Source organism: Heterodontus francisci, chromosome 2, assembly GCF_036365525.1.
Source record: "Heterodontus francisci isolate sHetFra1 chromosome 2, sHetFra1.hap1, whole genome shotgun sequence".
Lineage (NCBI taxonomy): Eukaryota > Metazoa > Chordata > Chondrichthyes > Heterodontiformes > Heterodontidae > Heterodontus > Heterodontus francisci.
In genome coordinates this window covers 206145770-206169436 of record NC_090372.1, presented here as the reverse complement: position 1 = coordinate 206169436, position 23667 = coordinate 206145770, and the positions used below count along the sequence as shown (strand labels likewise).

General features: G+C 47.0%; 1 protein-coding gene across 1 annotated transcript in view; it reads left to right on the top strand.

The window, feature by feature from the left end:
• scn5lab (sodium channel, voltage gated, type V-like, alpha b) overlaps positions 1–23667 on the top strand; it is a 371240-nt gene that overhangs the window by 109688 nt on the left and 237885 nt on the right. The window contains exons 13-14 of the mRNA XM_068015187.1: positions 3741–3979; positions 17510–17683. Of these exons, the coding sequence (XP_067871288.1) occupies positions 3741–3979; positions 17510–17683 (413 nt within the window). The remainder of the gene's footprint in view (positions 1–3740; positions 3980–17509; positions 17684–23667) is intronic.

Below are 23667 nucleotides of genomic sequence, written 5' to 3'. Positions count from 1 at the left end.
TGTTGAAAGCAAAATTCATCATATTGTTTCCTGTTCTAATCCATCCAGTAGGAATACTGTGGAACTCCTTACCTCACTCAATGCCTTCCTTACTCTTACTACTACCAGGCTTTTTAAAACCCAACCTTAACCTCAGCTGAAAACTTCATCTTCTCTCCTACTTTTTTCAAATCGTTGCCTTCCGCGTTCTAAAGTTTGACAATCCTCAAGCAGAGAGCTGATGGTCTAAGAGGAGAGAGCAGGGCAATAGGATTAATTTTGGATTGCTATAGCAAAGAGCCAACACAGATGCGATGGGTCTCCTTGTGTGTTGCAATCTTTAATGGTTTGAATGCTCACAATTCCGAAAACAAAGCAAACTAATTGGAAGAGTTGAAAACATTGTGCAACATTACATGGCTTCCATCATCCACTACTTTCAGTGCACATCCATGCAGTTTATGTGAATGAATTGCATCAAATGATAGATGTTTCTGCAGTCAGGATGCACTGGGAACATAGGAACAGGAGCAGGCCATTCAGCCCCTTGAGCCTGTTCCGCCATTCAATGAGATGATAGCTGAACTGTATCCTAGCTTCATCCACCCGCCTTGGTTTCATATCCCTGAATACCCTTGACTAGTGTTGTAATTAGGTGGGAGGAGGCTTATGTGGAGCATAAACACCAACATGAACCAGTTGGACCAAATGGCCTCTTTCTGTGCTGTACATTCTATGTAATTCTATGTAGTAGAGAGAATGCTAAACAAATATGCTTGAAAACCAGCTTCGTATTTTAATTAGCATATACAATCTTCTTGTTCTGTGTAGTACTGCCTTTGTTCAGCTGAACAGTCAGTATTGGTCTGAAGTAAAATTAAGCCCCGACTAACTTTTTGTAAGTATGTTGATATGTAAATACAATAATCATTCTAACCCGGTCGCAATCATTCCTGCTTTAACTTTTCCTCGGTTGCCTTCTATAAGCGGAGTCATTGGCAAATAAAGACATAGCTATTATGTATAATCTCACATTTCAGGAATCAGTGCAGTGATTGGTGTGAGTTTTAGAGACTGCCTAGTCTCTAGCTCCAGCATCAGAATCAATAGCAACAGTGCTAGCTGTCCAAACCTGTTAAGATTACCTTCAATGATTGTGTGTCACCCAATTGTGTTGCCTATTAAACATATGGTTATGTGAGTAAAGTGATTGCTGCCATATTTAAAGGGGAGTTATTTTGTTGTGAGATGGGAAAAGTGTCTAGATGAAGTCGATGCTATCCTTCTGGGGGCCTGGGCATGTGGAGGGGGTGGGGGGGACAGAGTCCATGATCCCAGAAGAAATTTAAGCCATGGCTCCTGGATCCATGGTGATCTTGTTATATACAAGGAGCTGAAGTAACCTCTTTAGGCAGCATATGGAATAATTGGAGGGCATCAAACTAGGGTCATAAACATAAGATCTGGGGTTATAAATATAAGATAGTCACTAACAAATCTAGTAAAAATTCAGGAGAAACTTCCTCACGCAAAAGTGGCTCGAATGTGGAACTTGCTACAACTTAAAGTGGTTGAGGCGAATATAGCATTAATGTGTCCAAGGGGAAGCTAGATAAGAACAGTTGTACATAACGTTGGTTAGGCCGCAATTGGAGTACTGTGTGCAGTTCTCGGCGCCGCACTACAGGAAAGATGTGATTAAGCTAGAGAGGGTGCAGAAAAGATTCACAAGGATTTTGCCTGGTTTGGGGGGCTTGTGTTATAAAGAGAGATTAGATAGGCTGGGTCTGTTTTCCCTGGAGCGAAGGAGACTGAGAGGGGACATGATAGAGGTGTATAAAATTACGAGAGGCATAGATAGGGTAGATAGCCAGAGTCTGTTTCCCATGGTAGGGGTGACTAAAACTAGAGGGCATAGATTTAAGGTGAGAGGGAAGAGATTTAAAGGGGATCAAAGGGGTAAATTTTTCACACAGAATAGTGGGTATCTGGAATGAGCTGCCAGAGGAGGTAGTGGAGGCAGAAACAGTAGCAACATTTAAGAGGCATCTGGATGGGTACTTGAATGAGCAAGGCATAGAGGGATATGGAATTAATGCGGGCAGGTGGGATTAGTATAGATAGGCATTATGGTCGGCATGGGCGCGGTGGGCCGAAGGGCCTATTTCTATGCTGTACGACTCTCCCCCTATGAGAAAGGACTAGGTTATTCTGATAGGGTTAGATGAATTAAGGTGGGAGGAGGCTCGTGTGGAGCAGAAACACTAGCATAAACCAGCTGGACTGAATGTCCATGTTTCAGTGCCATTATTTCTATTTAAAATGGAGGCCTTAAGTGGTAGGTGTATAACCATCTCTCCAGAGACTGTAGAGGACTTGTTTGTGGAAGAATTGAAAGACTTTGAACCAGTAGCTGTGAAGATCTTGCTTTCAAAAGGAACCAAAGCTCTCTCCCTCTCCCTCTCTCTCCCTCTCTCTCTCGCTCTCTCTCCCTCTCTCTCTCTTCCGGGCCTACAGAGGCTGTGTTTCCATGAAAAGAAAGAATGATTTTCTATATAATCAAGGTGTAGGATGGCGTAGTGGCCCAAAGAAAAAATAATGCTGGTTAAAAATAGCTTCAGTTAGCAGAAAATTTCACAAAAGAATGGTTCCATCGAATTAGGAAAGGAACACCAGTGTTGGCATTCCCGATGGCTTGTTGGATAAGGGCATTTACTGCCTCATGGAACTGAGTCCTGGAAAGCAGGGAGGTCTCAGGTTTAGCACTGCCAAACACTTTTGAAGTATAGTTGCTGTTGTAATTAGGGAAACATATAATGATGGAACAGTATGGCACAGAAGGAGGCTATTGAGTCTGCACTGGCTCTTTCGAAAAGCAATTCAGTTGGTCCCACTCCCCGTCCCCTGCTCTTTCTCCATATCCCTGCAATTGTGCCTCCTTTTATTTATCCAGTTCCCTTTTGAAGACTACTATTGAAAATCTGTTTGTGCGATGCAAAGTCCAACATATGAGATAAATACCTGCTAATCTGTTTTATTGATGTTGAATGCCAGGACGTCAGAAAAACTCCCCTGTTGTCCTTTGATAAAAGCCAGGAGATCTCTTACATCCATATAAGAGGGCAGATGGGGATCTCGGTTTAACGTCTCACGTAAAAGATGGCACCTCTGACACTGTAGCACTCCCTTAATGCTGCACTGAAATGCCAGCCTAGATCACGTGGTCAACCCCCTGGAGTGGGTCTTAAAACCATGATCCTCTGACAAGAATACTGCTCACTGAGCCAGGGCTGACATCTTCAATTATTTATACAAATTCTATTTTCCATATCAAAGAAATCTAATAGGATCCAAGAACAAACCTTTTATCATTTTTCTGTGTTGCTCAAACACTGACTCATTAGAGGGTTCATCGAAAGATCCTGTTCTCATTGCTTTAGGTGAAGATATAGTTGCTATGTTTGGTATCAGGTCCAGTCTGCTATTAGACACTGTGAAATGGTAATTGGTGGGTATTGGCTTTAATGGTGTGCAGAATATTGCAGTTTGGGCTCCTGTCTATGAAGAAAGTAAGAAAGAACTTGCATTTCTGTAGTGCCTTTCACAACCTCAGGACACCACCCGCCACACCCCCCCTGCAATGCCTTTACAGCCAATGAAGTACTTTCGAAGTGTAGTCACTGTAGCCATAGTGAGAGTTCCACGATTACGCTTTCAGATGACTGCTTAACACCAACCCTCCTGTGTGGTTTCACTCCTAGATCTTGAAGAATCACACCTGAAGTATCCCCGCTGCTGGTATTATTTTTCACAAACGTTTCTTATCTGGAACTGCTGCCCGATGTGGATAAGAATGAAAAAAATATTGAAATACATTGTGATGGATCCTTTCCTGGACCTAGCGATCACCATCTGTATCGTGCTGAACACCCTCTTCATGGCATTGGAGCACCGGCCAATGTCTGACGATTTTGAATATATGCTTTCTGTAGGGAACCTGGTAAGGAGCAGATCATGTTTTACATTGAGTTGAACTCCAAGGAACTTCGAAAATGTAACATTTGATTGTTTGGATACATTTTGTGTGTGCATGTGTCTGTGCATGTGTATCTGTGCATGTGTCGTGTGCGCGTCTTTGTGTGTGTTTGTGCATATATCTGTATGTGCATGTCTGTGTGGGTGGCTGTGGGTGTCTCTGTCTTTGTGTGCATGTGTCTGTGCGTCTGTGTGTGTCTGCGGATGTCTTTGTCTGTGAGTATGTGTGTCCATTGGTCTTTCTATGTGTGCATGTCTGTATGTGCGTGTGTTTGTGGGTCTCTGCATCTGTAGGTCTCTGCGTTTGTGGGTATGTGTGTCTGTGGGTACGTGTGTCTGTGGGTGTCTATGTCTATGTGTGCATGTATGTGAAGGGGTACATTTTGTGTGTGTGGGTGCATTTTGTACGCCTATGTGTGTGTGGGAGGTACATATATGTGTATCAATGCTTCAGTATTTGTGTGGGTACTGATATGCATGTCAATGTGTGAGTTTATAGATATGTGTGTGGGTATGTATGTTTGTATAGATTGTCTGTATGTGGATATGTGTACAGATGTGTCAGTGCGTAAGTGTGTCAAGATGTGTCTCTAAAAATATATTTAGTTGTTTGGTAGTACAGAACTTGAGTATTGCTGAAAACAGAGACATTTTGTCGAAGCTTTTCATCTTGCACTCATCAGGACGATTTGCAAGAATACCAATGTAAGGGAAGCAACAAATTTCTACCATGGTCTACCGCAAACCTACCTTCACTGGCCAATACACAGTTCTTACAGTTGGGATTCTTACAGTAACACATGCTATAAAATTGGGCTTATCGGCAACCACGTAAATTGGGTCCAAGCCATTAGCTCACCACGCAAGCTTAATGCTGAAATAGGGCGAATCAAAGACATCCTGCATGACATTGGCTACCCTGATCAGATCATCTCTCGCTATATATCGCGCAAACTTATGAATGGGCTTGAGGCCAGCATTTTTGGCCCTGAAAAGTGTCCAGTTTACCTCAGATTATACTATGAGAAGAGAGTGCTGATTGGTTGGCAAGTGGGCTCTGATTGGTAGAAACGTTGCCATGGAGAATTTACCAGTTTATGGTGTCTGAGAGTTAACTACCAAGCTTTGTTTGAAATTTAAACCAGGCAGCTTGACTCTGATTGGTCAAGGCATTGCCCTGAGGAATGAACCAGCTGGCACTTATTTTGTTCAGCTGAAATAAGCGCAATATGTGTACATGTTTTTTCAGCATCAAGCTTGCATGGTGAGCAAATGGCTTGGGCCCTATTTACGTGGTTGCCAATAAGGCCAATGTTATAGCACGTGGAAGTGTAAGAATCCCAACACATAGATTAATACACAGGGCCCTGTTCTTTGCAGACAGAAAGAACATGTACACACATTGCGCCTGTTTCAGTTAAACAAAATAAGCACCAGCCATTCGCTAGTTCATTCCTCAGGGTAATGCCTTGACCAATCAGAGTCAAGCTGCCCAGTTGAAATTTCTCCATGGCAAAGCTTCTCCCACTCGGAGTCCTCTTGCCAATCAATCAGCACTCTTTTCTCATATCATATACATTTGTTGCTTCCTTTGCATTGGTATTCTTGCAAATTGTCCTGATGAGTGCAAAAAAAAAGCTTTCAGAAAATGTCTCTATTTTCAGCAATACTAAAAATATATTGGGGATTGGCACTTGTAAGTGTAGCTGTGTTCATTTGTGTGTCTTTGAGATTCATAATAATGGTAATATCTTAGGGATATCATGTGAGTTGAGATGGCTATCTACTCTGAGCAGCTGCTTGGAACTCCCAAGATTTGAAGCATCAAATCCATCTTCTTTGAACTAAAGAGATTGTGAAATTTGTACTTGACGTGTGAATCTCACGTGTGCAGTTTGTACAAGGCGAGTTGGAAACGTTTCCATCCGAGCTCTTCTCCGGTCTCGGGGAAGGGTGAACTGCAAACATGGATGGTCTTTAACTGGCAGCAATGCTTAGAGGAAAATTGTGCTGCGCAATCCCTCACTCCAGTGCAAAATAGCACCTTCAGAGCAGTAGAAAAGAAAATTGCTTACATAGTATTTACAGCACAGAAACAGGCCATTCAACCCAACAGTTCCATGCCTCCTCCAACCCCAACTTCATGTAACTTTTATTCATCCATGGGATGTGAGCATTGTTGACAAAGTCAGCATTTATTGCTCATCCCTAACTGCCCTCGTGAAGGTGGTGGTGAGCTGCCTTCTTAATCGCTGCAGTCCATGTGGGGTAGGTACACCAACAGTGCTGTTAGGAAGGGAGTTCCAGGATTTTGACCCAGCGACAGTTCAAAGTCAGGGTGATGTGTGATATGGAGTGGAGTTTTCAGTTGGTGCTGTTCCCACACATCTGCTGCCCTTGTCCTTCTAGGTGGTAGAGGTCGTGGGTTTGGCAGGTGCTGTTGAAGGAGGCTTGGTGAGTTGCTGCAGTGCATCTGGTAGATGGTACACATTGCTGGCACAGTGCATCAGTGGTGAAGGGAGTGAATGTTGAAGGTGGTGATAGGGTGCTAATCAAGTGGGCTGCTCTGTCCTAGATGGTGTCGAGCTTTTTGAGTGTTGTTGGAGCTGCACCCATCCAGGCAAGTGGAGAGTATTCCACCACACTCCTGACTTGTGCTTTGTAGATGGTGGATAGGCTTTGGTGAAAGAGGAGGTGAGTTACTCAGAACTCTGCAAAAGTGGCTAGTTGATGTGTTGGTTTTAATATTCCAAAATTCCCTTGACTTGGGGAAGGTTCCATTGAATTGGAAAATAGCCAATGAAACTCCTTTATTCAAAAAGGGAGGAGACAAAAAGCAGGAAACTACAGGCCAGTTTGCTTAATATCTGTCATAGGGAAAATGTTAGAAGCTATTATTAAAGACGTTATCGTTGGGCATTTAGAAAAATTCAAGGTCATCAGGCAGAGTCAACATGGTTTTGTGAAAGCGAAATCATGTTTAACAAATTTATTGGAGTTCTTTAAAGAAGTAACATGTGCTGTGGATAAAGGGGAACTGGTGGCTTTACTGTACTTAGATTTCCAGAAGGCATTTTGATAAGGTGCCACATCAAAGGTTATTGCAGAAAATAAAAGCTCATGGTGTAGGGGTAACATATTGGCATGGACAGAAGATTGGCTAGCTAACAGAAAACAGACAGTAGGCATAAATGGGTCATTTTCTGGTTGGCAGAGAGCAGGTTCTGCTGTGTAAGTGCCACTTGACAGCACTGTTGATGACCCCTTCCATCACTTTGCTGATGATCGAGAGTAGACTGATAGGGCAGTAATTGGCCGGGTTGGACTTGTCCTGCTTTTTGTGAACAGGACATACCTGGGCAATTTTCCACTTTGCCGAGTAGATGCCAGTGTTGTAGCTGTACTGGAACAGCTTGGTGGCAGGTTCTGGAGCACGAGACTTCAGTACAACATCCGGTATATTGTCAGGGCCTGTAGCCTTTGCTGTGAACAGTCACTCAGCCATTTCTTGATATCACATGGAGTGAATCGAATTATCTGAAGACTGGCATCTGTTATTGGTGGGGGGTCTCAGAAAAAGGCCTAAATGGATCATCCACTTGGAACTTTTGGATGAAGACGTTTGCAAACACATCAGCCTTGTTTTTTGCACTGATGTGCTGGGTTCCCCCATTGTTGAGGATGGGGTTGTTCATTGAGCCTCCTTCTCCTGATAGATGTTTAATTGTCTACCACCATTCACGACTGGATGTGGCTGGACTGCAGAGCTTTGACCTGATTCGTTGGTTGTGGCATCGCTTAATTCTGTCTATCACATGCTGCTTCTGCTCATTGAGTCATAGAGAGATACAGCACTGAAACAAGCCCTTTGGCCCACCGAGTCTGTGCCGACCATCAACCACCCATTTATACTAATCCTACATTAATCCCATATTCCCTACCACATCCCCACCTTCCCTCAATTCTCCTACCACCTACCTACACTAGGGGCAATTTACAATGGCCAATTTACCTATCAACCTGCAAGTCTTTGGCTGTGGGAGAAAACCAGAGCACCGGGCAGAAACCCACACGGTCACAGGAGAACTTGCAAACTCCACAGAGGCAGTACTCTGAACCGAACCCGGGTCGCTGGAGCTGTGAGGCTGCAGTGCTAACCACTGTGCTGCCCTGTGTTGGAGCTTCACCAGGCTGACACCTCATTTTGAGGTATGCCTGGTGCTGCTCCTGGCAGGCTCTCCTGCACTCTTCATTGAACCAGGTTTGGTCCCTGGCTTGATGGTAATGAGTGTGGATATGCCAGGCCATGAGGTTACAGATTGTAGTTGAATACAATTCTGTTGCTGCTGATGACCCACAGCGCCTCATGGATACCCAGTTTTAAGCTGCCAGATCTATTCTGTTTCTATCCAATTTAGTACGGTGGTCGTGCCATACAACACAATGGGCGGTGTCCTCAATGTGAAGATGAGACTTAGTCTCCACAAGGACTATGTGGTAGGCACTCCTACCAATACTGTCATGGACAGATGCATTTGCCACAGATAGATTGGTGAGGACGAGGTCAGGAAGGTTTTTCCCTCTTGTTGGTTCTCTCGCCACAGGCCCAGGCTGGCAGGACTCGGCTGGCTCAGGCAGCAGTGGTGCTACCGAGCCACGCTTGATAATGGGATGCAATTCTAGATTTAGTCTTAGGAAATGAGGCTGGGCAAGTGGATGAAGTAGCAGTGGATGGAGTTGGTGACCATAATGCATTTAGATTTAGCATTATTATGGAAAAGGACAAGGAAAGAACAGGAGTAAAAGTTCTAAATTGGGGGAAAGCAAATTTTATGAAGCTCCGAGGTGATCTGGCAAAAGTGGACTGGATACAGCTACTTGAAGGAAAATCAGTGGAAAACCAGTGGAAGGCATTCAAAAGTTAGATACTACAGGCACAGTGTAGACATGTCCCCACAAAGATAAAGGGTGGTACTGCCAAACCTGGAGCCTGCTGGTTATCTAAAAGCATCCAGGGTAAGAGAAAGCAGAAAAAGAAAGCTTATGACAGCCACAAAAACTTAATACTTTAGAAAGCCTAAAGGAGTATAGAAAGTGCAGGGGTGAAGTGAAATAGGAAATTAGGAAAGCAAAGAGAGGACATGAAAAAATATTGTTAGGTAAAATCAAGGAAAACCCAAAGATGTTTTATCAGTACATTAAGAGCAAGTGGATAATTAAGGAAAGGGTAGGGCCTATCAGAGATGTTCAAGGTAACTTATGTGTGGATGCAGAAGATGTGGGCAGGGATTTTAATGAGTATTTTGTCTCTGTCTTCACAAAGGAGAGGGATGATGCAGACATTGTAGTTAAAGAAAAGGAGTGTGAAATATTAGATACAATCAGCATAATGAGAGAGGAAGTACTGGAGGGTCTGACATCCTTGAAAGTGGATAAATCACCATGGCTGGATGGATTGTATCCTAGGCTGTTAAAGGAAGCCAGGGAGGAAATAGCGGATGCTCTGAGGATCATTTTCAAATCCTCACTAGATTCAGGTGAGGTACCATAGGATTGGAGGTCTGCAAACGTTGTACCATTGTTTAAAAAGGGTCTGAGGGATAGGCCAAATAATTATAGGCTGGTCAGTCTGACTTCAGTGATGGGCAAATTATTAGAATCAATTCTGAGAGGTCGGATAAACTGTCACTGGATTTGTTAAAGGAAGGTCGTGTTTTACCAACTTAATTGAGTTTTTTGAGGAAGTAATATGGAGGATTGATGAGGGTAGTGCAGTGGATGTTGTTTACATGAATGTTAGTAAGGCATTTGACACGGTTCCACATGGCAGACTGGTCAGAAAAGTAAAATCCCATGGAATTCAGGGGAATGTGGCGAGTTGGATCAGTGACAGGAAACAAAGGGTCATGGTTGACGGATGATTTTGTGAATGGAAAGTGGTTTCCAGTGGCGTTTCACAGGGCTCATTGTTGGGTACCTTGCAGTTTTTTTTACAACATTACAGCGCAGTACAGGCCCTTCGGCCCTCGATGTTGCGCCGACCATCTGACCTACACTATTCCATTTTCATCCATATGTCTATCCAATGACCACTTAAATGCCCTTAAAGTTGGCGAGTCTACTACTGTTGCAGGCAGGGCGTTCCACGCCCCTACTACTCTCTGCGTAAAGAAACTACCTCTGACATCTGTCCTATATCTTTCACCCCTCAACTTAAAGCTATGTCCCCTCGTGTTTGCCATCATCATCCGAGGAAAAAGACTCTCACTATCCACCCTATCTAACCCTCTGATTATCTTGTATGTCTCTATTAAGTCACCTCTCCTCCTCCTTCTCCCTAACGAAAACAACCCCAAGTCCCTCAGCCTTTCCTCGTAAGACCTTCCTTCCATACCAGGCAACATCCTAGTAAATCTCCTCTGCACCCTTTCCAAAGCTTCCACATCCTTCCGATAATGCGGTGACAAGAACTGCACGCAATACTCAAGGTGCGGCCTCACCAGAGTTTTGTACAGCTGCATCATGACCTCGTGGCTCCGAAACTCGATCCCCCTACTAATAAAAGCTAACACACCATATGCCTTCTTAACAGCCCTATTAACCTGGGTAGCAACTTTCAGGGATTTATGTACCTGGACACCAAGATCTCTCTGCTCATCTACACTACCAAGAATCTTCCCATTAGCCCAGTACTCTGCATTGCTGTTACTCCTTCCAAAGTGAATCACCTCACACTTCTCCGCATTAAACTCCATTTGCCATCTCTCAGCCCAGCTCTGCAGCCTATCTATGTCCCTCTGTACCCTACAACACCCTTCGACACTATCCACAACTCCACCGACCTTCGTGTCATCCGCAAATTTACTAACCCACCCTTCTACACCCTCATCCAGGTCATTTATAAAAATGACAAACAGCAGTGGCCCCAAAACAGAACCTTGCGGTACACCACTAGTAACTAAACTCCAGGATGAACATTTGCCATCAACCACCACCCTCTGTCTTCTTTCAGCTAGCCAATTTCTGATCCAAAGCTCTAAATCACCTTCAACCCCATACTTCCGTATTTTCTGCAATAGCCTACCGTGGGGAATCTTATCAAACGCCTTACTGAAATCCATATACACCACATCCACTGCTTTACCCTCATCCACCTGTTTGGTCACCTTCTCGAAAAACTCAATAAGGTTTGTGAGGCACGACCTACCTTTCACAAAACCGTGCTGACTATCGCAAATGAACTTATTCTTTTCAAGATGATTATAAATCCTATCTCTTATAACCCTTTCCAACATTTTACCCACAACCGAAGTAAGGCTCACAGGTCTATAATTACCAGGGCTGTCTCTACTCCCCTTCTTGAACAAGGGGACAACATTTGCTATCCTCCAGTCCTCCGGCACTACTCCTGTCGACAATGACGACATAAAGATCAACAACAACGGCTCTGCAATCTCCTCCCTGGCTTCCCAGAGAAGGGGATTAACTTGTAACTTACTGAAATTGACCGCTCGGCTGTAAGTCCGCTCCGCACCTCGTTCTGTCAAAGCTGCTCCTCGCAAAAAGATAAAGATTTTAAAACTGCCCAAATAAATAGTTTTCCCTTACCCAGCAGTCCCCTGGTCCTCCGAAACAAAAGGGGATTAACTTGTAACTTACTGAAATTGACCGCTCAGCTGTAAGTCCGCTCCGCACCTCGTTCAGTTTGCTGTATACATTAATGATTTGGACTTAAATGTGGGAGGCCTGATTGGGAAATTTGCAGATGACACAGAAATTGACCATGTAGTTGATAGTGAAGAGGATAGCTGTAGACTCTAGAATAATACCAACGATTTGGTTGAGTGGGCGGGAAATTAGCAAATGGAATTCAATCCGGAGAAGTGTGAGGTATTGCATTTGGGGAGGGCAAACAAAGCAAGGGAATACACAATAAACGGGAGGATATTGAGAGGGGTTGAGGAGGTGAGAGACCTTGGAGTGCATGTCCACAGGTCCCTGAAGGTGGTAGGACAGGTAGATAGAGTGGTGTAGAAGGCATATGGAATGCTTTCCTTTATTGGCCAAGGTATAGAATACGAAAGCAGGGATGTAATGCTGGAACTGTATAAAACGCTGGTTAGGCCACAGCTGGAGTATTGCGTACACGTTCTGGTCACCACGTTACAGGAAGGACATAATTGCTCTGGAGAGAGTATAGAGGAGATTTACAAGAATGTTGTCAGGGCTGGAAAATTGCAGCTAAGAGGAAAGATTGGATCGGCTAGGGTTGTTTTCCTTAGTATGGAGGAGCCTGAGGGGTGACTTAATTGAGGTATACAGGGTTAGGAGGGGCCTCGATAGAGTAGACAGGAAGGACCTGTTTCCCCTGGCGGAGCGGTCAATTACCAGGGGGCACAGATTTAAAGTGATTGGTAGAAGGATTAGAGGGGACATGAGGAAAAACTTTTTCACCCAGAGGGTGGTGGGTGTCTGGAATTCACTGCCCGGATCGGTGGTGGAGGCAGAAACCCTCAACTCATTTAAAAGGTACCTGGACATGCACCTGAAGTGCTGTAACCTGCAAAGCTATGGATCAGGTGCTGGAAGATGAGGTTAGATTGGGTGGCTAGTTACTTCAGCTGGCGCAGACACGATGGGCTGAATGGCCTCTTTCTGTGCTGTAACTTTTCTATGGTTCTATGATATTGAAGTCCCCCACCCAGAGTACATTCTTCACCCTTGCTACCCTCAGTGCTTCTTCCAAGTCTATCTGTATACCCGTCTATTCTTTTCTCCTTGGTGTGTTTATCTAGCTTCCTCTTAAATGCATCTATGCTATTCACCCCAACCTTGTAGTGGTGAGCTGCACATTCTAACCCCATTCAGGAGAAATGTGAAGCGAAAAGGGAGGCTTTGCCTCGCTACATTTACTGCTGATTGTGTCCCCCTGGCCTTGCCACCGCACCCCGTCTGAGCTCTCAAGTCGCCAAGTGTCGGACTCATTTAATCAGCTGCCAGGACTGGGACACAGGCACTCCGCTGCTGCAGTGTGAAGTGAACAGTCTTAGCTGCTAAGCTATTGAAGCAATCTAATCTCGAGTCCCAAGATGTGTAGCATACTGAGATAAGAGCGGCAAGTGCCACCGTATGTGTGATTTGACAGCACTGTGCAGGCCAATGTGACATAAGTGTACATGGGAATGAGCCTTTAGCCTTGCCATTCGGTTTGCTTTGAAATCTCTAATTCTGGCCTCTTGCACATCCTTGATGTTAATTGCTCCCCCATTGGTTGCCATGCCTTTAGCTGCCTAGGCCCTAAGCTCTGGAATTCCTTCCCTAAACCTCTTTGGACTCTCTACCCCTCTTGCCTCCTTTAAGATGCTCCTTAAAACCTACCTCTTTGACCAAGTTTTTGGCCATCTGCCCTAATATCGCCTTACGAGGCTAGATTTCCGATTCTGTCTGATAACTGGCTCTGGGATGGTTCATTATGTTACAGGCACTGTATAGTTGCAAGTTGTTCTTGTGGATAGAAGGCATATTTTCCCAGCCTTGGGGTTGGGGGGGCTGGGGGTAGGGGGCCGGAATGCCAGGAAAATAGCGGGGAGTTGCAGCGGGAGGTGGGCAAACAATTTAAATAATTAATGACCCACTTAGGTTCGATTCTTCAGGTCTGAGCAACTACCCACTACTTGGGGAGGCCACCAACTTCATGGAGGCAGCCTCCCTATGGCAGCCCAGGGATCACTGGAGCTGGAGGCTCCATGACCCAAAGAGGGAGCCGAGGGCAGGAAAGGCAGCCCCTGAGACTCCATCAGGAGGGGCCAGCCTGCTTGACCCCTCTGATCCTGCCTTTCCGAAGGTGCCTCCCTGTTGAGACACCCTCTCAGCCCCTAACCTGCCTCAGCAGTGCCCACTTCTCATGGTGGGGGGGTGCCGAGGCTCTGGAGCTGTGATGGGCCCTATGATGGGTCGGCAGCTACGTCCTGCCCGCTGGCCTTAATTGGGTGGCAAGCTCGGAGGTTGGCCAATTAGGAGGCCGCCTCCAGGAAAATCGCTGAGCCCGTCCTGCAGCCGATGAGTGTGGTGTCGGGACCTCCATTTTGTCCCAGTGTTGGGGCCCTGAGCCAGTGGGAAAATCCTGCCCTAAGAATCAGCAAGCTATAGGAACAAGAGAGGAAATCAGAGCCAAACCCAAATACACCTACTACTATAGACTGTTGATTTGAAATGTAAATGAAATATTTGCATACATGATAGGCACTCCTACAAGGCTGCTAGCCCATTCTTTATAAAATTTAAAGGTCGTGAGAGCACCAAGGAATGTGCTTTAAGGAACCATTAATTGTAATAAACTGTTAATTACTGTGCAGTGTTCTGGGATCTTTAAAATAAACCTGAGAGGGCAGACAGGAGCTTGATTTAATGTCTCATTTTAAATTTAGGCACCTCTGACAATGCAGGATTGCCTCAATGCTGCACTGGAATGTCAGCCGAGATTTTGTGCTCTTGGTCTGGAGTGGGACTTGAAACCTCAACTTTCTTGTGTCTATGCGTGTGTACGTCTGTGAGTGTGTGATTGTGTGTGTGTGTTCCTGTATGTGTGTATGAGTGTGTGCACAGATACACAGCGAGTGTATAGAACTCGCCTGACATACCTGCAGATGTCTGAGTGGAACTGCCTGGAGACTGCGGCTGTCCAAAGAGGCTGTCACAGACCTCTGCACACTGCTCAATGACACTTCGTGACCTGTGGGTTTTGGTGGTCACCCTATGCCTGTGGCCCTGAAGATTACTGTGGCCCTAAACTTTTATGCCTCTGGATAATTCCAGGGATTCTCTGGCAACATGTGTGGGGTCTCTCAATCCACAGCACACTGCTGCATCAGGAAGGTGACCAATGCTCTGTTCAGGAGAGCTGGAGACTGTGTGTGCTACAGGACAGACCCTGAGAGTCAGGCTGAGAGGACCCTGGATTTGGGGACATTGCAGGATTCCCACAGGTGCAAGGCAAGATTGACTGCACACATGTGGCCATCAAGACTCCCCCGGACCAACCAGCCGCCTTCATAAACAGGAAGGGTTTTCGTTCAATTCATATCCAACTGGTATGTGACCGCAGAAAGCGCTTCCTACAAGTGTGTGCCCTCTTCCCAGGCAGCTGCATGACTCATTCATATTCGGCAGTTCCAGGTGCCATGTCTTTCACTTCCCCCACTTGCCTTCAAGGGTGGATTCTTGGGGATAAGGGCTACTCCTTGATAAGGGCTACTCCTTGAGGACATGGCTTCTGACACCAGTAAGGAACCCCAGCAATGATGCGGAAGTATGTTATAACACCTGCCGTGGCTCCACCCGAGCGACCATTGAGCAGGCAATTGGTATGCTGAAGATGTGGTTCCGCTGCCTTGATTATATCTGCTGGAGCCTTTCAGTATACCCCAGAGAGGGTTGCACGTATCATTGTGATCTGCTGCATTCTACATAACATAGCATTGCAGAGGGGTAGAGGCCTTGCAAGGTGAAGACGTGTGGGAGTTTGAAACTTCCTCTGATGAAGAGGACACACAAGGCCGTGGAAGATCTTAGCAGAATGATGGCGGGCAGACATCCCGAGTTGCGCGCAAATGAGGCAAGGCAGAGGCTTATGATGAAATGTGTCCGAAATCCATGACTTGCAATAAAAATACGCCAGACCAAAACTCACCCTCATGCATGTAATGTCAGGTATTCTGCTTCTGTACTATCTTGCTGTCCACTATGAATGGCAGCATCCAATTCGGCCAGTGCCCATGTGACATCATTCGTGTAATGAAACAATCATGCTCATTGGCCGGTTAATGATGTCAATGGTCACTTTGCCAATGTAGTAAGGCATTTGAGGGGATTGCAGTAGTTACACTCACGCCATGGTGGAATGTGATTATCCATCAATGAAAGCTGAGGATTTGAACCAATGAACATTTAATTACATTAAACATGAGATATCTGTTTCACCCATGAATACCCATGTGTGTCAAGGTGCCTTTTTTATACGTTTGCGCGTGCTTCTATGACAGGAGCTGGACTGGAGGCAGGTTGCTGATCATGTTGCCCTTTGTCTTGGGATGACTTCAGTGGGCGTCCTCTGTGTGCCTGAGGCCTGGCGGGCCTCAACTGCCTGAAGGATTCCTGCACTGGAGGGCCGAAAGGCCTGTTTCTGTGGTGTATGACTCTATGACTCTATGGTGCAGGAGTGCACCCAGGCATCACAGCCGCTGGAATTTGGCTCACTGGCGGAGGGGCTGAGGAGCCAGTGTGCACACTCGAATCGCCCTGAGAGAAGACCTCCTCTGCCATCAATCTGCTATGACCTCCCTGTCTTTTAAATGGCAGTGGCACCCATGTGGCTTACCGTGTAGTGACAACCAGATCACACCGAGCAATTTTGCAACGTGCCATTTACCTTTGCTGAATGCAGAAGGTCATTGACTCTCTTCCTACACTGGACCCAGTTTCATCAGGTGACCCTACAGCTATTAACCCCCTCTGTGATCTCTGTCCAGGCTTGCTTGGTCAGGCGGGAGGGCCTCTTCTTGCCATCGCTGGGGTAAAGGATCTCCTGCCTTTCACTCGCAGCCTGAAGGACAATCAGCAGGGAGGCAACGCTGAACCGTGGGGCCAACCTTGCTCAACCCTCTGACATGATTTTTCAGAACAGTTTTAACATTTCAGAACAGAAATGTTGCTTTGTTGAGCTTCTGTAGAATGCAGGGAGACGTAGAATGCATGACTGGCAGGCTTTTAAAGATGGCGCCAGCACCTGTTCCTACATCAAGTGACACCATGAATGCTGTCTCCATTTCGACCCCCGCCACGTGATCGGGTGGGGGGGGGTGGTGGGGGGAATGGCCGCCTCCATTATGCAAAACGGCCGCCTGACGATCAGGGGACAAGCGGAAGCGTGGCCACTTTCTGCGCCAGACTCTGCTCCCGGCAGAATGATCATAAAATCCAACTCTGTGTGTGTGTGTGCTAATTAAAGGCGAGTTCCTTTCCCACTCACATCAGAAAACTTTGTGTACAGCAGGCAGGATGAGTGAGATGGTAAAAGGGTTAAATCTCCTCGTGTTGTAAAAGCTGTTGATTGGCAGGGTACACAGCTCGAGTAGTAAATATTTAGCCTGACTGTTCTGCTGTGATTTTGTTCACTGTTGCTTGTGTGGGGAGATGATTGTCGTCAATAGAAATGAAACTCCGAGACTGCATGAGGCACCTTCGATTTGCAAAACAAACAAGAGGAAGTTTCTCGAGCTGAGAATGCTCCGCAGTGGTGACCTGCGGGCTCTATGTAGATGACGCCTCTGCTTTGCATCTAAGAATAACGTTTTGTCAGGCTGGGAATCATACCCATGAGGTTGGGCAGTGGGCATGGTGGGGTTCTCGGGGCATGGATTTCGGGGGTCGTGATGGAGGGTGCAAGGAGACTGGGCTATTGCCTGCCGCAGCTCTGATAATTTCCTGTTTTCCACAGGTCTTCACCGCCATTTTCACAGCCGAGATGGTCTTAAAAATCCTTGCCTTGGACCCGTACTACTACTTTCAGCAGGGCTGGAACATATTTGACAGCATCATTGTCTGCCTGAGCTTGATCGAGCTAGGCTTAGCCAAAGTGGATGGTCTGACTGTGTTGCGTTCCTTCAGACTGGTACTGCCCTTTATTTTCTTTCAAACTATTTATATGAGTGATTACATTACCACAATGCAACATCGCTGCTATCAATAACCCCACTCACAACCCTGCCTATCATTGCCCCCACTCACAACCCCGCCTATCATTACCCCCCCCATTACTAACACTCCTATCATTGCCTCCACTCACAACCCCGCCTATCATTGCCCCCACTCACAACCCCTCCTATTATTGCCCCCACTCACAACCCCTCCTATCATTGCCTCCACTCACAACCCCGCCTATCATTGCCCCCACTCACAACCCCTCCTATTATTGCCCCCACTCACAACCCCTCCTATCATTGCCCCCCCCCCATTACTAACACTCCTATCATTGCCCCCACTCACAACTCCTCCTATCATTGCCCCCACTCACAACCCCTCCTATCATTGCCCCCACTCACAACCCCGCCTATCATTGCCCCCACTCACAACCCTGCCTATCATTGCCCCCACTCACAACCCTGCCTATCATTGCCCCCACTCACAACCCTGCCTATCACTGCCCCCACTCACAACCCCTCCTATCATTGCCCCCACTCACAACCCCACCTAACATTGCCCCCACTCACAACCCCACCTAACATTGCCCCCACTCACAACCCCTCCTATCATTGCCCCCACTCACAACCCCTCCTATCATTGCCCCCACTCACAACCCCTCCTATCATTGCCCCCACTCACAACCCCACTGAACATTGCCCCCACTCACAACCCCTCCTATCATTGCCCCCACTCACAACCCCTCCTATCATTGCCCCCACTCACAACCCCACTGAACATTGCCCCCACTCACAACCCCACTGAACATTGCCCCCACTCACAACCCCTCCTATTATTGCCCCCACTCACAACCCCACTGAACATTGCCCCCACTCACAACCCCACCTATCACTGCCCCCACTCACAACCCCACCTATCACTGCCCCCACTCACAACCCCACCTATCACTGCCCCCACTCACAACCCCACCTATCACTGCCCCCACTCACAACCCCTCCTATCATTGCCCCCACTCACAACCCCTCCTATCATTGCCCCCACTCACAACCCCTCCTAACATTGCCCCCACTCACAACCCCTCCTAACATTGCCCCCACTCACAACCCCACCTAACATTGCCCCCACTCACAACCACTCCTATCATTGCCCCCACTCACAACCCCTCCTATCATTGCCCCCACTCACAACCCCACTGAACATTGCCCCCACTCACAACCCCACTGAACATTGCCCCCACTCACAACCCCTCCTATTATTGCCCCCACTCACAACCCCACTGAACATTGCCCCCACTCACAACCCCACCTATCACTGCCCCCACTCACAACCCCACCTATCACTGCCCCCACTCACAACCCCACCTATCACTGCCCCCACTCACAACCCCACCTATCATTGCCCCCACTCACAACCCCTCCTATCATTGCCCCCACTCACAACCCCTCCTATTATTGCCCCCACTCACAACCCCACTGAACATTGCCCCCACTCACAACCCCTCCTATCACTGCCCCCACTCACAACCCCTCCTATCACTGCCCCCACTCACAACCCCTCCTATCACTGCCCCCACTCACAACCCCTCCTATCACTGCCCCCACTCACAACCCCTCCTATCACTGCCCCCACTCACAACCCCTCCTATCACTGCCCCCACTCACAACCCCACTTATCACTGCCCCCACTCACAACCCCACCTATCACTGCCCCCACTCACAACCCCTCCTATCACTGCCCCCACTCACAACCCCTCCTATCACTGCCCCCACTCACAACCCCACCTATCACTGCCCCCACTCACAACCCCACCTATCACTGCCCCCACTCACAACCCCACCTATCACTGCCCCCACTCACAACCCCTCCTATCACTGCCCCCACTCACAACCCCTCCTATCACTGCCCCCACTCACAACCCCACTGAACATTGCCCCCACTCACAACCCCACTGAACATTGCCCCCACTCACAACCCCTCCTATCATGGCCCCCACTCACAACCCCACTGAACATTGCCCCCACTCACAACCCCTCCTATCATGGCCCCCACTCACAACCCCACTGAACATTGCCCCCACTCACAACCCCTCCTATCATGGCCCCCACTCACAACCCCACTGAACATTGCCCCCACTCACAACCCCTCCTATCACTGCCCCCACTCACAACCCCTCCTAACATGGCCCCCACTCACAACCCCTCCTAACATGGCCCCCACTCACAACCCCTCCTAACATGGCCCCCACTCACAACCCCTCCTAACATTGCCCCCACTCACAACCCCTCCTAACATTGCCCCCACTCGCAACCCCTCCTATCATGGCCCCCACTAACAACCCCTCCTATCATGGCCCCCACTCACAACCCCTCCTATTATTACCCCCCATTACTAGCACTCCTGTCATTACCCGCACTCACAACCACTCCTATCATTGCCCCCACACTCACAACCCCTCCTATCATTGCCTCCACTTACAACCCCACCTAACATTGCCCCCACTCACAACCCCTCCTATCATTACCACCACCCACCATCCCCCCAATCATTACCCCCCTCACCACTCCTCCTGCCATTACTCCCACACTCAACCCCTCCTATCTTTACCCCCATTACTTCCACTCCTATCATTACCCCCACTCACCAACCCTCCTAACATTACCCCACTCACCATCCCTCCTATTATTACCCCACTCACCATCCCTCCTATTATTACCCCCCTTACTACTCCTCCTGTCATTACCCCCACTCACAACCCCTCCTATCATTGCCCCCGCTCACAACCCCTCCTATCATTGCCCCCACTCACAACCCCTCCTATTATTACCCCCCATTACTAGCACTCCTGTCATTACCCGCACTCACAACCCCTCCTATCATTACCTCCACACTCAACCCCTCCTATCTTTACCCCCATTACTTCCACTCCTATCATTACCCCCACTCACCAACCCTGCTAACATTACCCCACTCACCATCCCTCCTAACATTACCCCACTCACCATCCCTCCTATTATTACCCCCCTTACCACCCCTCCTGTCATTACCCCCACTCACAACCCCTCCTATCATTACCACCACCCACCATCCCCCCAATCATTACCCCCCTCACCACTCCTCCTGCCATTACTCCCACACTCAACCCCTCCTATCTTTACCCCCATTACTTCCACTCCTATCATTACCCCCACTCACCAACCCTCCTAACATTACCCCACTCACCATCCCTCCTATTATTACCCCCCTTACCACTCCTCCTGTCATTACCCCCACTCACAACCCCTCCTATCATTACCCCCACTCACAACCCCTCCTATCATTGCCCCCACTCACAACCCCTCCTATCATTGCCCCCACTCACAACCCCTCCTATCATTGCCCCCACTCACAACCCCTCCTATTATTACCCCCCATTACTAGCACTCCTGTCATTACCCGCACTCACAACCCCTCCTATCATTACCCCCACACTCAACCCCTCCTATCTTTACCCCCATTATTTCCACTCCTATCATTACCCCCACTCACCAACCCTGCTAACATTACCCCACTCACCATCCCTCCTAACATTACCCCACTCACCATCCCTCCTACTATTACCCCCCTTACCACTCCTCCTGTCATTACCCCCACTCATAACCCCTTCTTATCGTTACCCCACTCACATCCCCTCCTATCCTTCCCCCCACTCACAACCCCTCCTATCCTTCCCCCCACTCACAACCCCTCCTATCCTTCCCCCCACTCACAACCCCTCCTATCCTTCCCCCCACTCACAACCCCTCCTATCCTTCCCCCCACTCACAACCCTGCTTTGAGGGGACCTCATCTGTATATGCAAATTGACATTAATCAGATGTAAATAAACTTACCTGTAGGCGGCGACCTTCCCACGCTGATAGTATGGCCGCTGTTTGCGCCTTGCGAACCTTCAAAACTCTGCACGTGATGGGTGGGGAAGTGGGGAAAACAGTTTTTATTGGATTTGTGGATGGTGAGGAGGCGTTAGAGGCCAAACGTTTGAAGCTTGGGGGGAAAGTTTAGGAAGGAAATAAAGTATGTTTTGACAATAAGTGCCACTTTAATGACCATTGGGGGAGTTGAGGAAGGGCCACAACATCTTTATGAATTGTTAATAAAACATCTTGATTACTGTACCTGTAAAGCTAAACTTTAATTCTAAGGGCTTAAAGCCTTTTAAAAATGGCTCTGGCAGCTGCGTGGTGGCGCCAGACGCCATTGTTGAGGACGTGGCGGCCGCCCCGTACATGTCATCGGGGGTGGTCTCTCCTTCCCCTGTGTTTAAATGAGGCCCCGCGCGTAATATCCCGGGACTCCTCGGCAGCTGCTGAATGCAGGCTTGCACCGAGTTCAAAGGCCGCTGTCATGGAGTGCGGTGCCCGAATAAAATTCAGGCCTTGGTTAATGGTTCGCAGCCCTGGTTTTTTATTGTTACACAGTGGCACTGGAAAAGGTTCAAAATGAAAAGATTTGCAACGTTGCTACAAGAACTGAGAGATTATGCTGAGAGATTATGCCTATCAGGAATGATTGAACATATAGATCTTTTCTCTGGAAAAGAGAAGACTGAAGGGTAACCTGACAGAGGCTTTCAAGATTATGAAAGGGTTTGATAGGATAGATGTAGAGAAGATCTTTCCACTTGCAGGCTAGATCAGCACTAAGAGCCATAAATATAAGATAGTCACTAATAAATAATTATACGGAATCTTAACCTACATATAGACTGGAAAAGTCAGATGGGCAGAGATAACCTAGTTGAGGAGTACATAGAATGTTTTCGGGATAATTTCTTGGAACAATACGTTCTGGAGCTAACCAGAGAGCAGGCTATACTAGACCTGGTATTGTGCAACGAGATAGGAATAATTAATGACCTCATAGTTAAGGCGCCCCTAAATAGCAGCGATCATAATTTTACATTCAGTTTGAGGGAGAGAAGAGTGGGTCCAAGACTTGTATTCTAAAGACAAAAGACTAGTATTTTAAACTTAAATAAGGGCAATTATGGGGGCACGAAAGCAGAGCTAACGAAAGTGAACTGGCAAATCAGGTTAAGGGATAGGTCAATAGAGATGCAGTGGCAGACATTTAAGGGGATATTTCAGAATACACAGAATAGATACATTTCAGTGAGAAAGATAAATTCCAAGGCTGGGACCCGACATCCGTGGTTAACTAAAACAGTTAAAGATAGTATCAGACTAAAAGAAAAAACCTATAATTGCACAAAGATGGGAGGCAGGTCAGAAGATTGGACAGAATATAAAAAACAGCAAAGAATGACTAAAAGATTGATAGGGAAAGTAAATTAGAGTACGGGAGAAAGCTAGCTAGAAATATAAAGACAGATAGTAAGAGTTTCTATATAAATTTTAAAAAGAAAAGAGTTAACAAAGTGAGCGTTGGTCCTATAAAAAGTGAGTCTGGGGAATTAATAATGGATAATAAGGAGATGGCAGATGAATTGAACAGGTATTTTGCATCGGTCTTCACTATTGAGGATACAAGTAACATCCCAGTATTAGCTGTAAGTCAGGAAATGGAAGGGAGGGAGGAACTCAAGAAAATTACAATCTCCAGGGAAGTGGTACTGAACAAATTGTTGGAGCTGTGGGCTGACAAGTCCCCAGGTCCTGATGAACTTCATCCTCGGGTTTTGAAGAAGTGACTAGTGAAATAATTGATGTGTTAGTTTTAATTTTCCAAAATTCCCTAGATTCGGGGAAGGTTCCTTTAGATTGGAAAATAGCGAATGTAACTCCTTTATTCAAAAAGGGAGAGAGACAGAAAGCAGGAAACTACAGGCCAGTTGTTTAACATCTGTCTCAGGGAAAATGTTAGAAGCTGCTTTAAAGATGTTATAACAGGGCATTTAGAAAAATTCAAGGTAATCAGGCAGAGTCAACATGGTTTTGTGAAAGGGAAATCATGTTT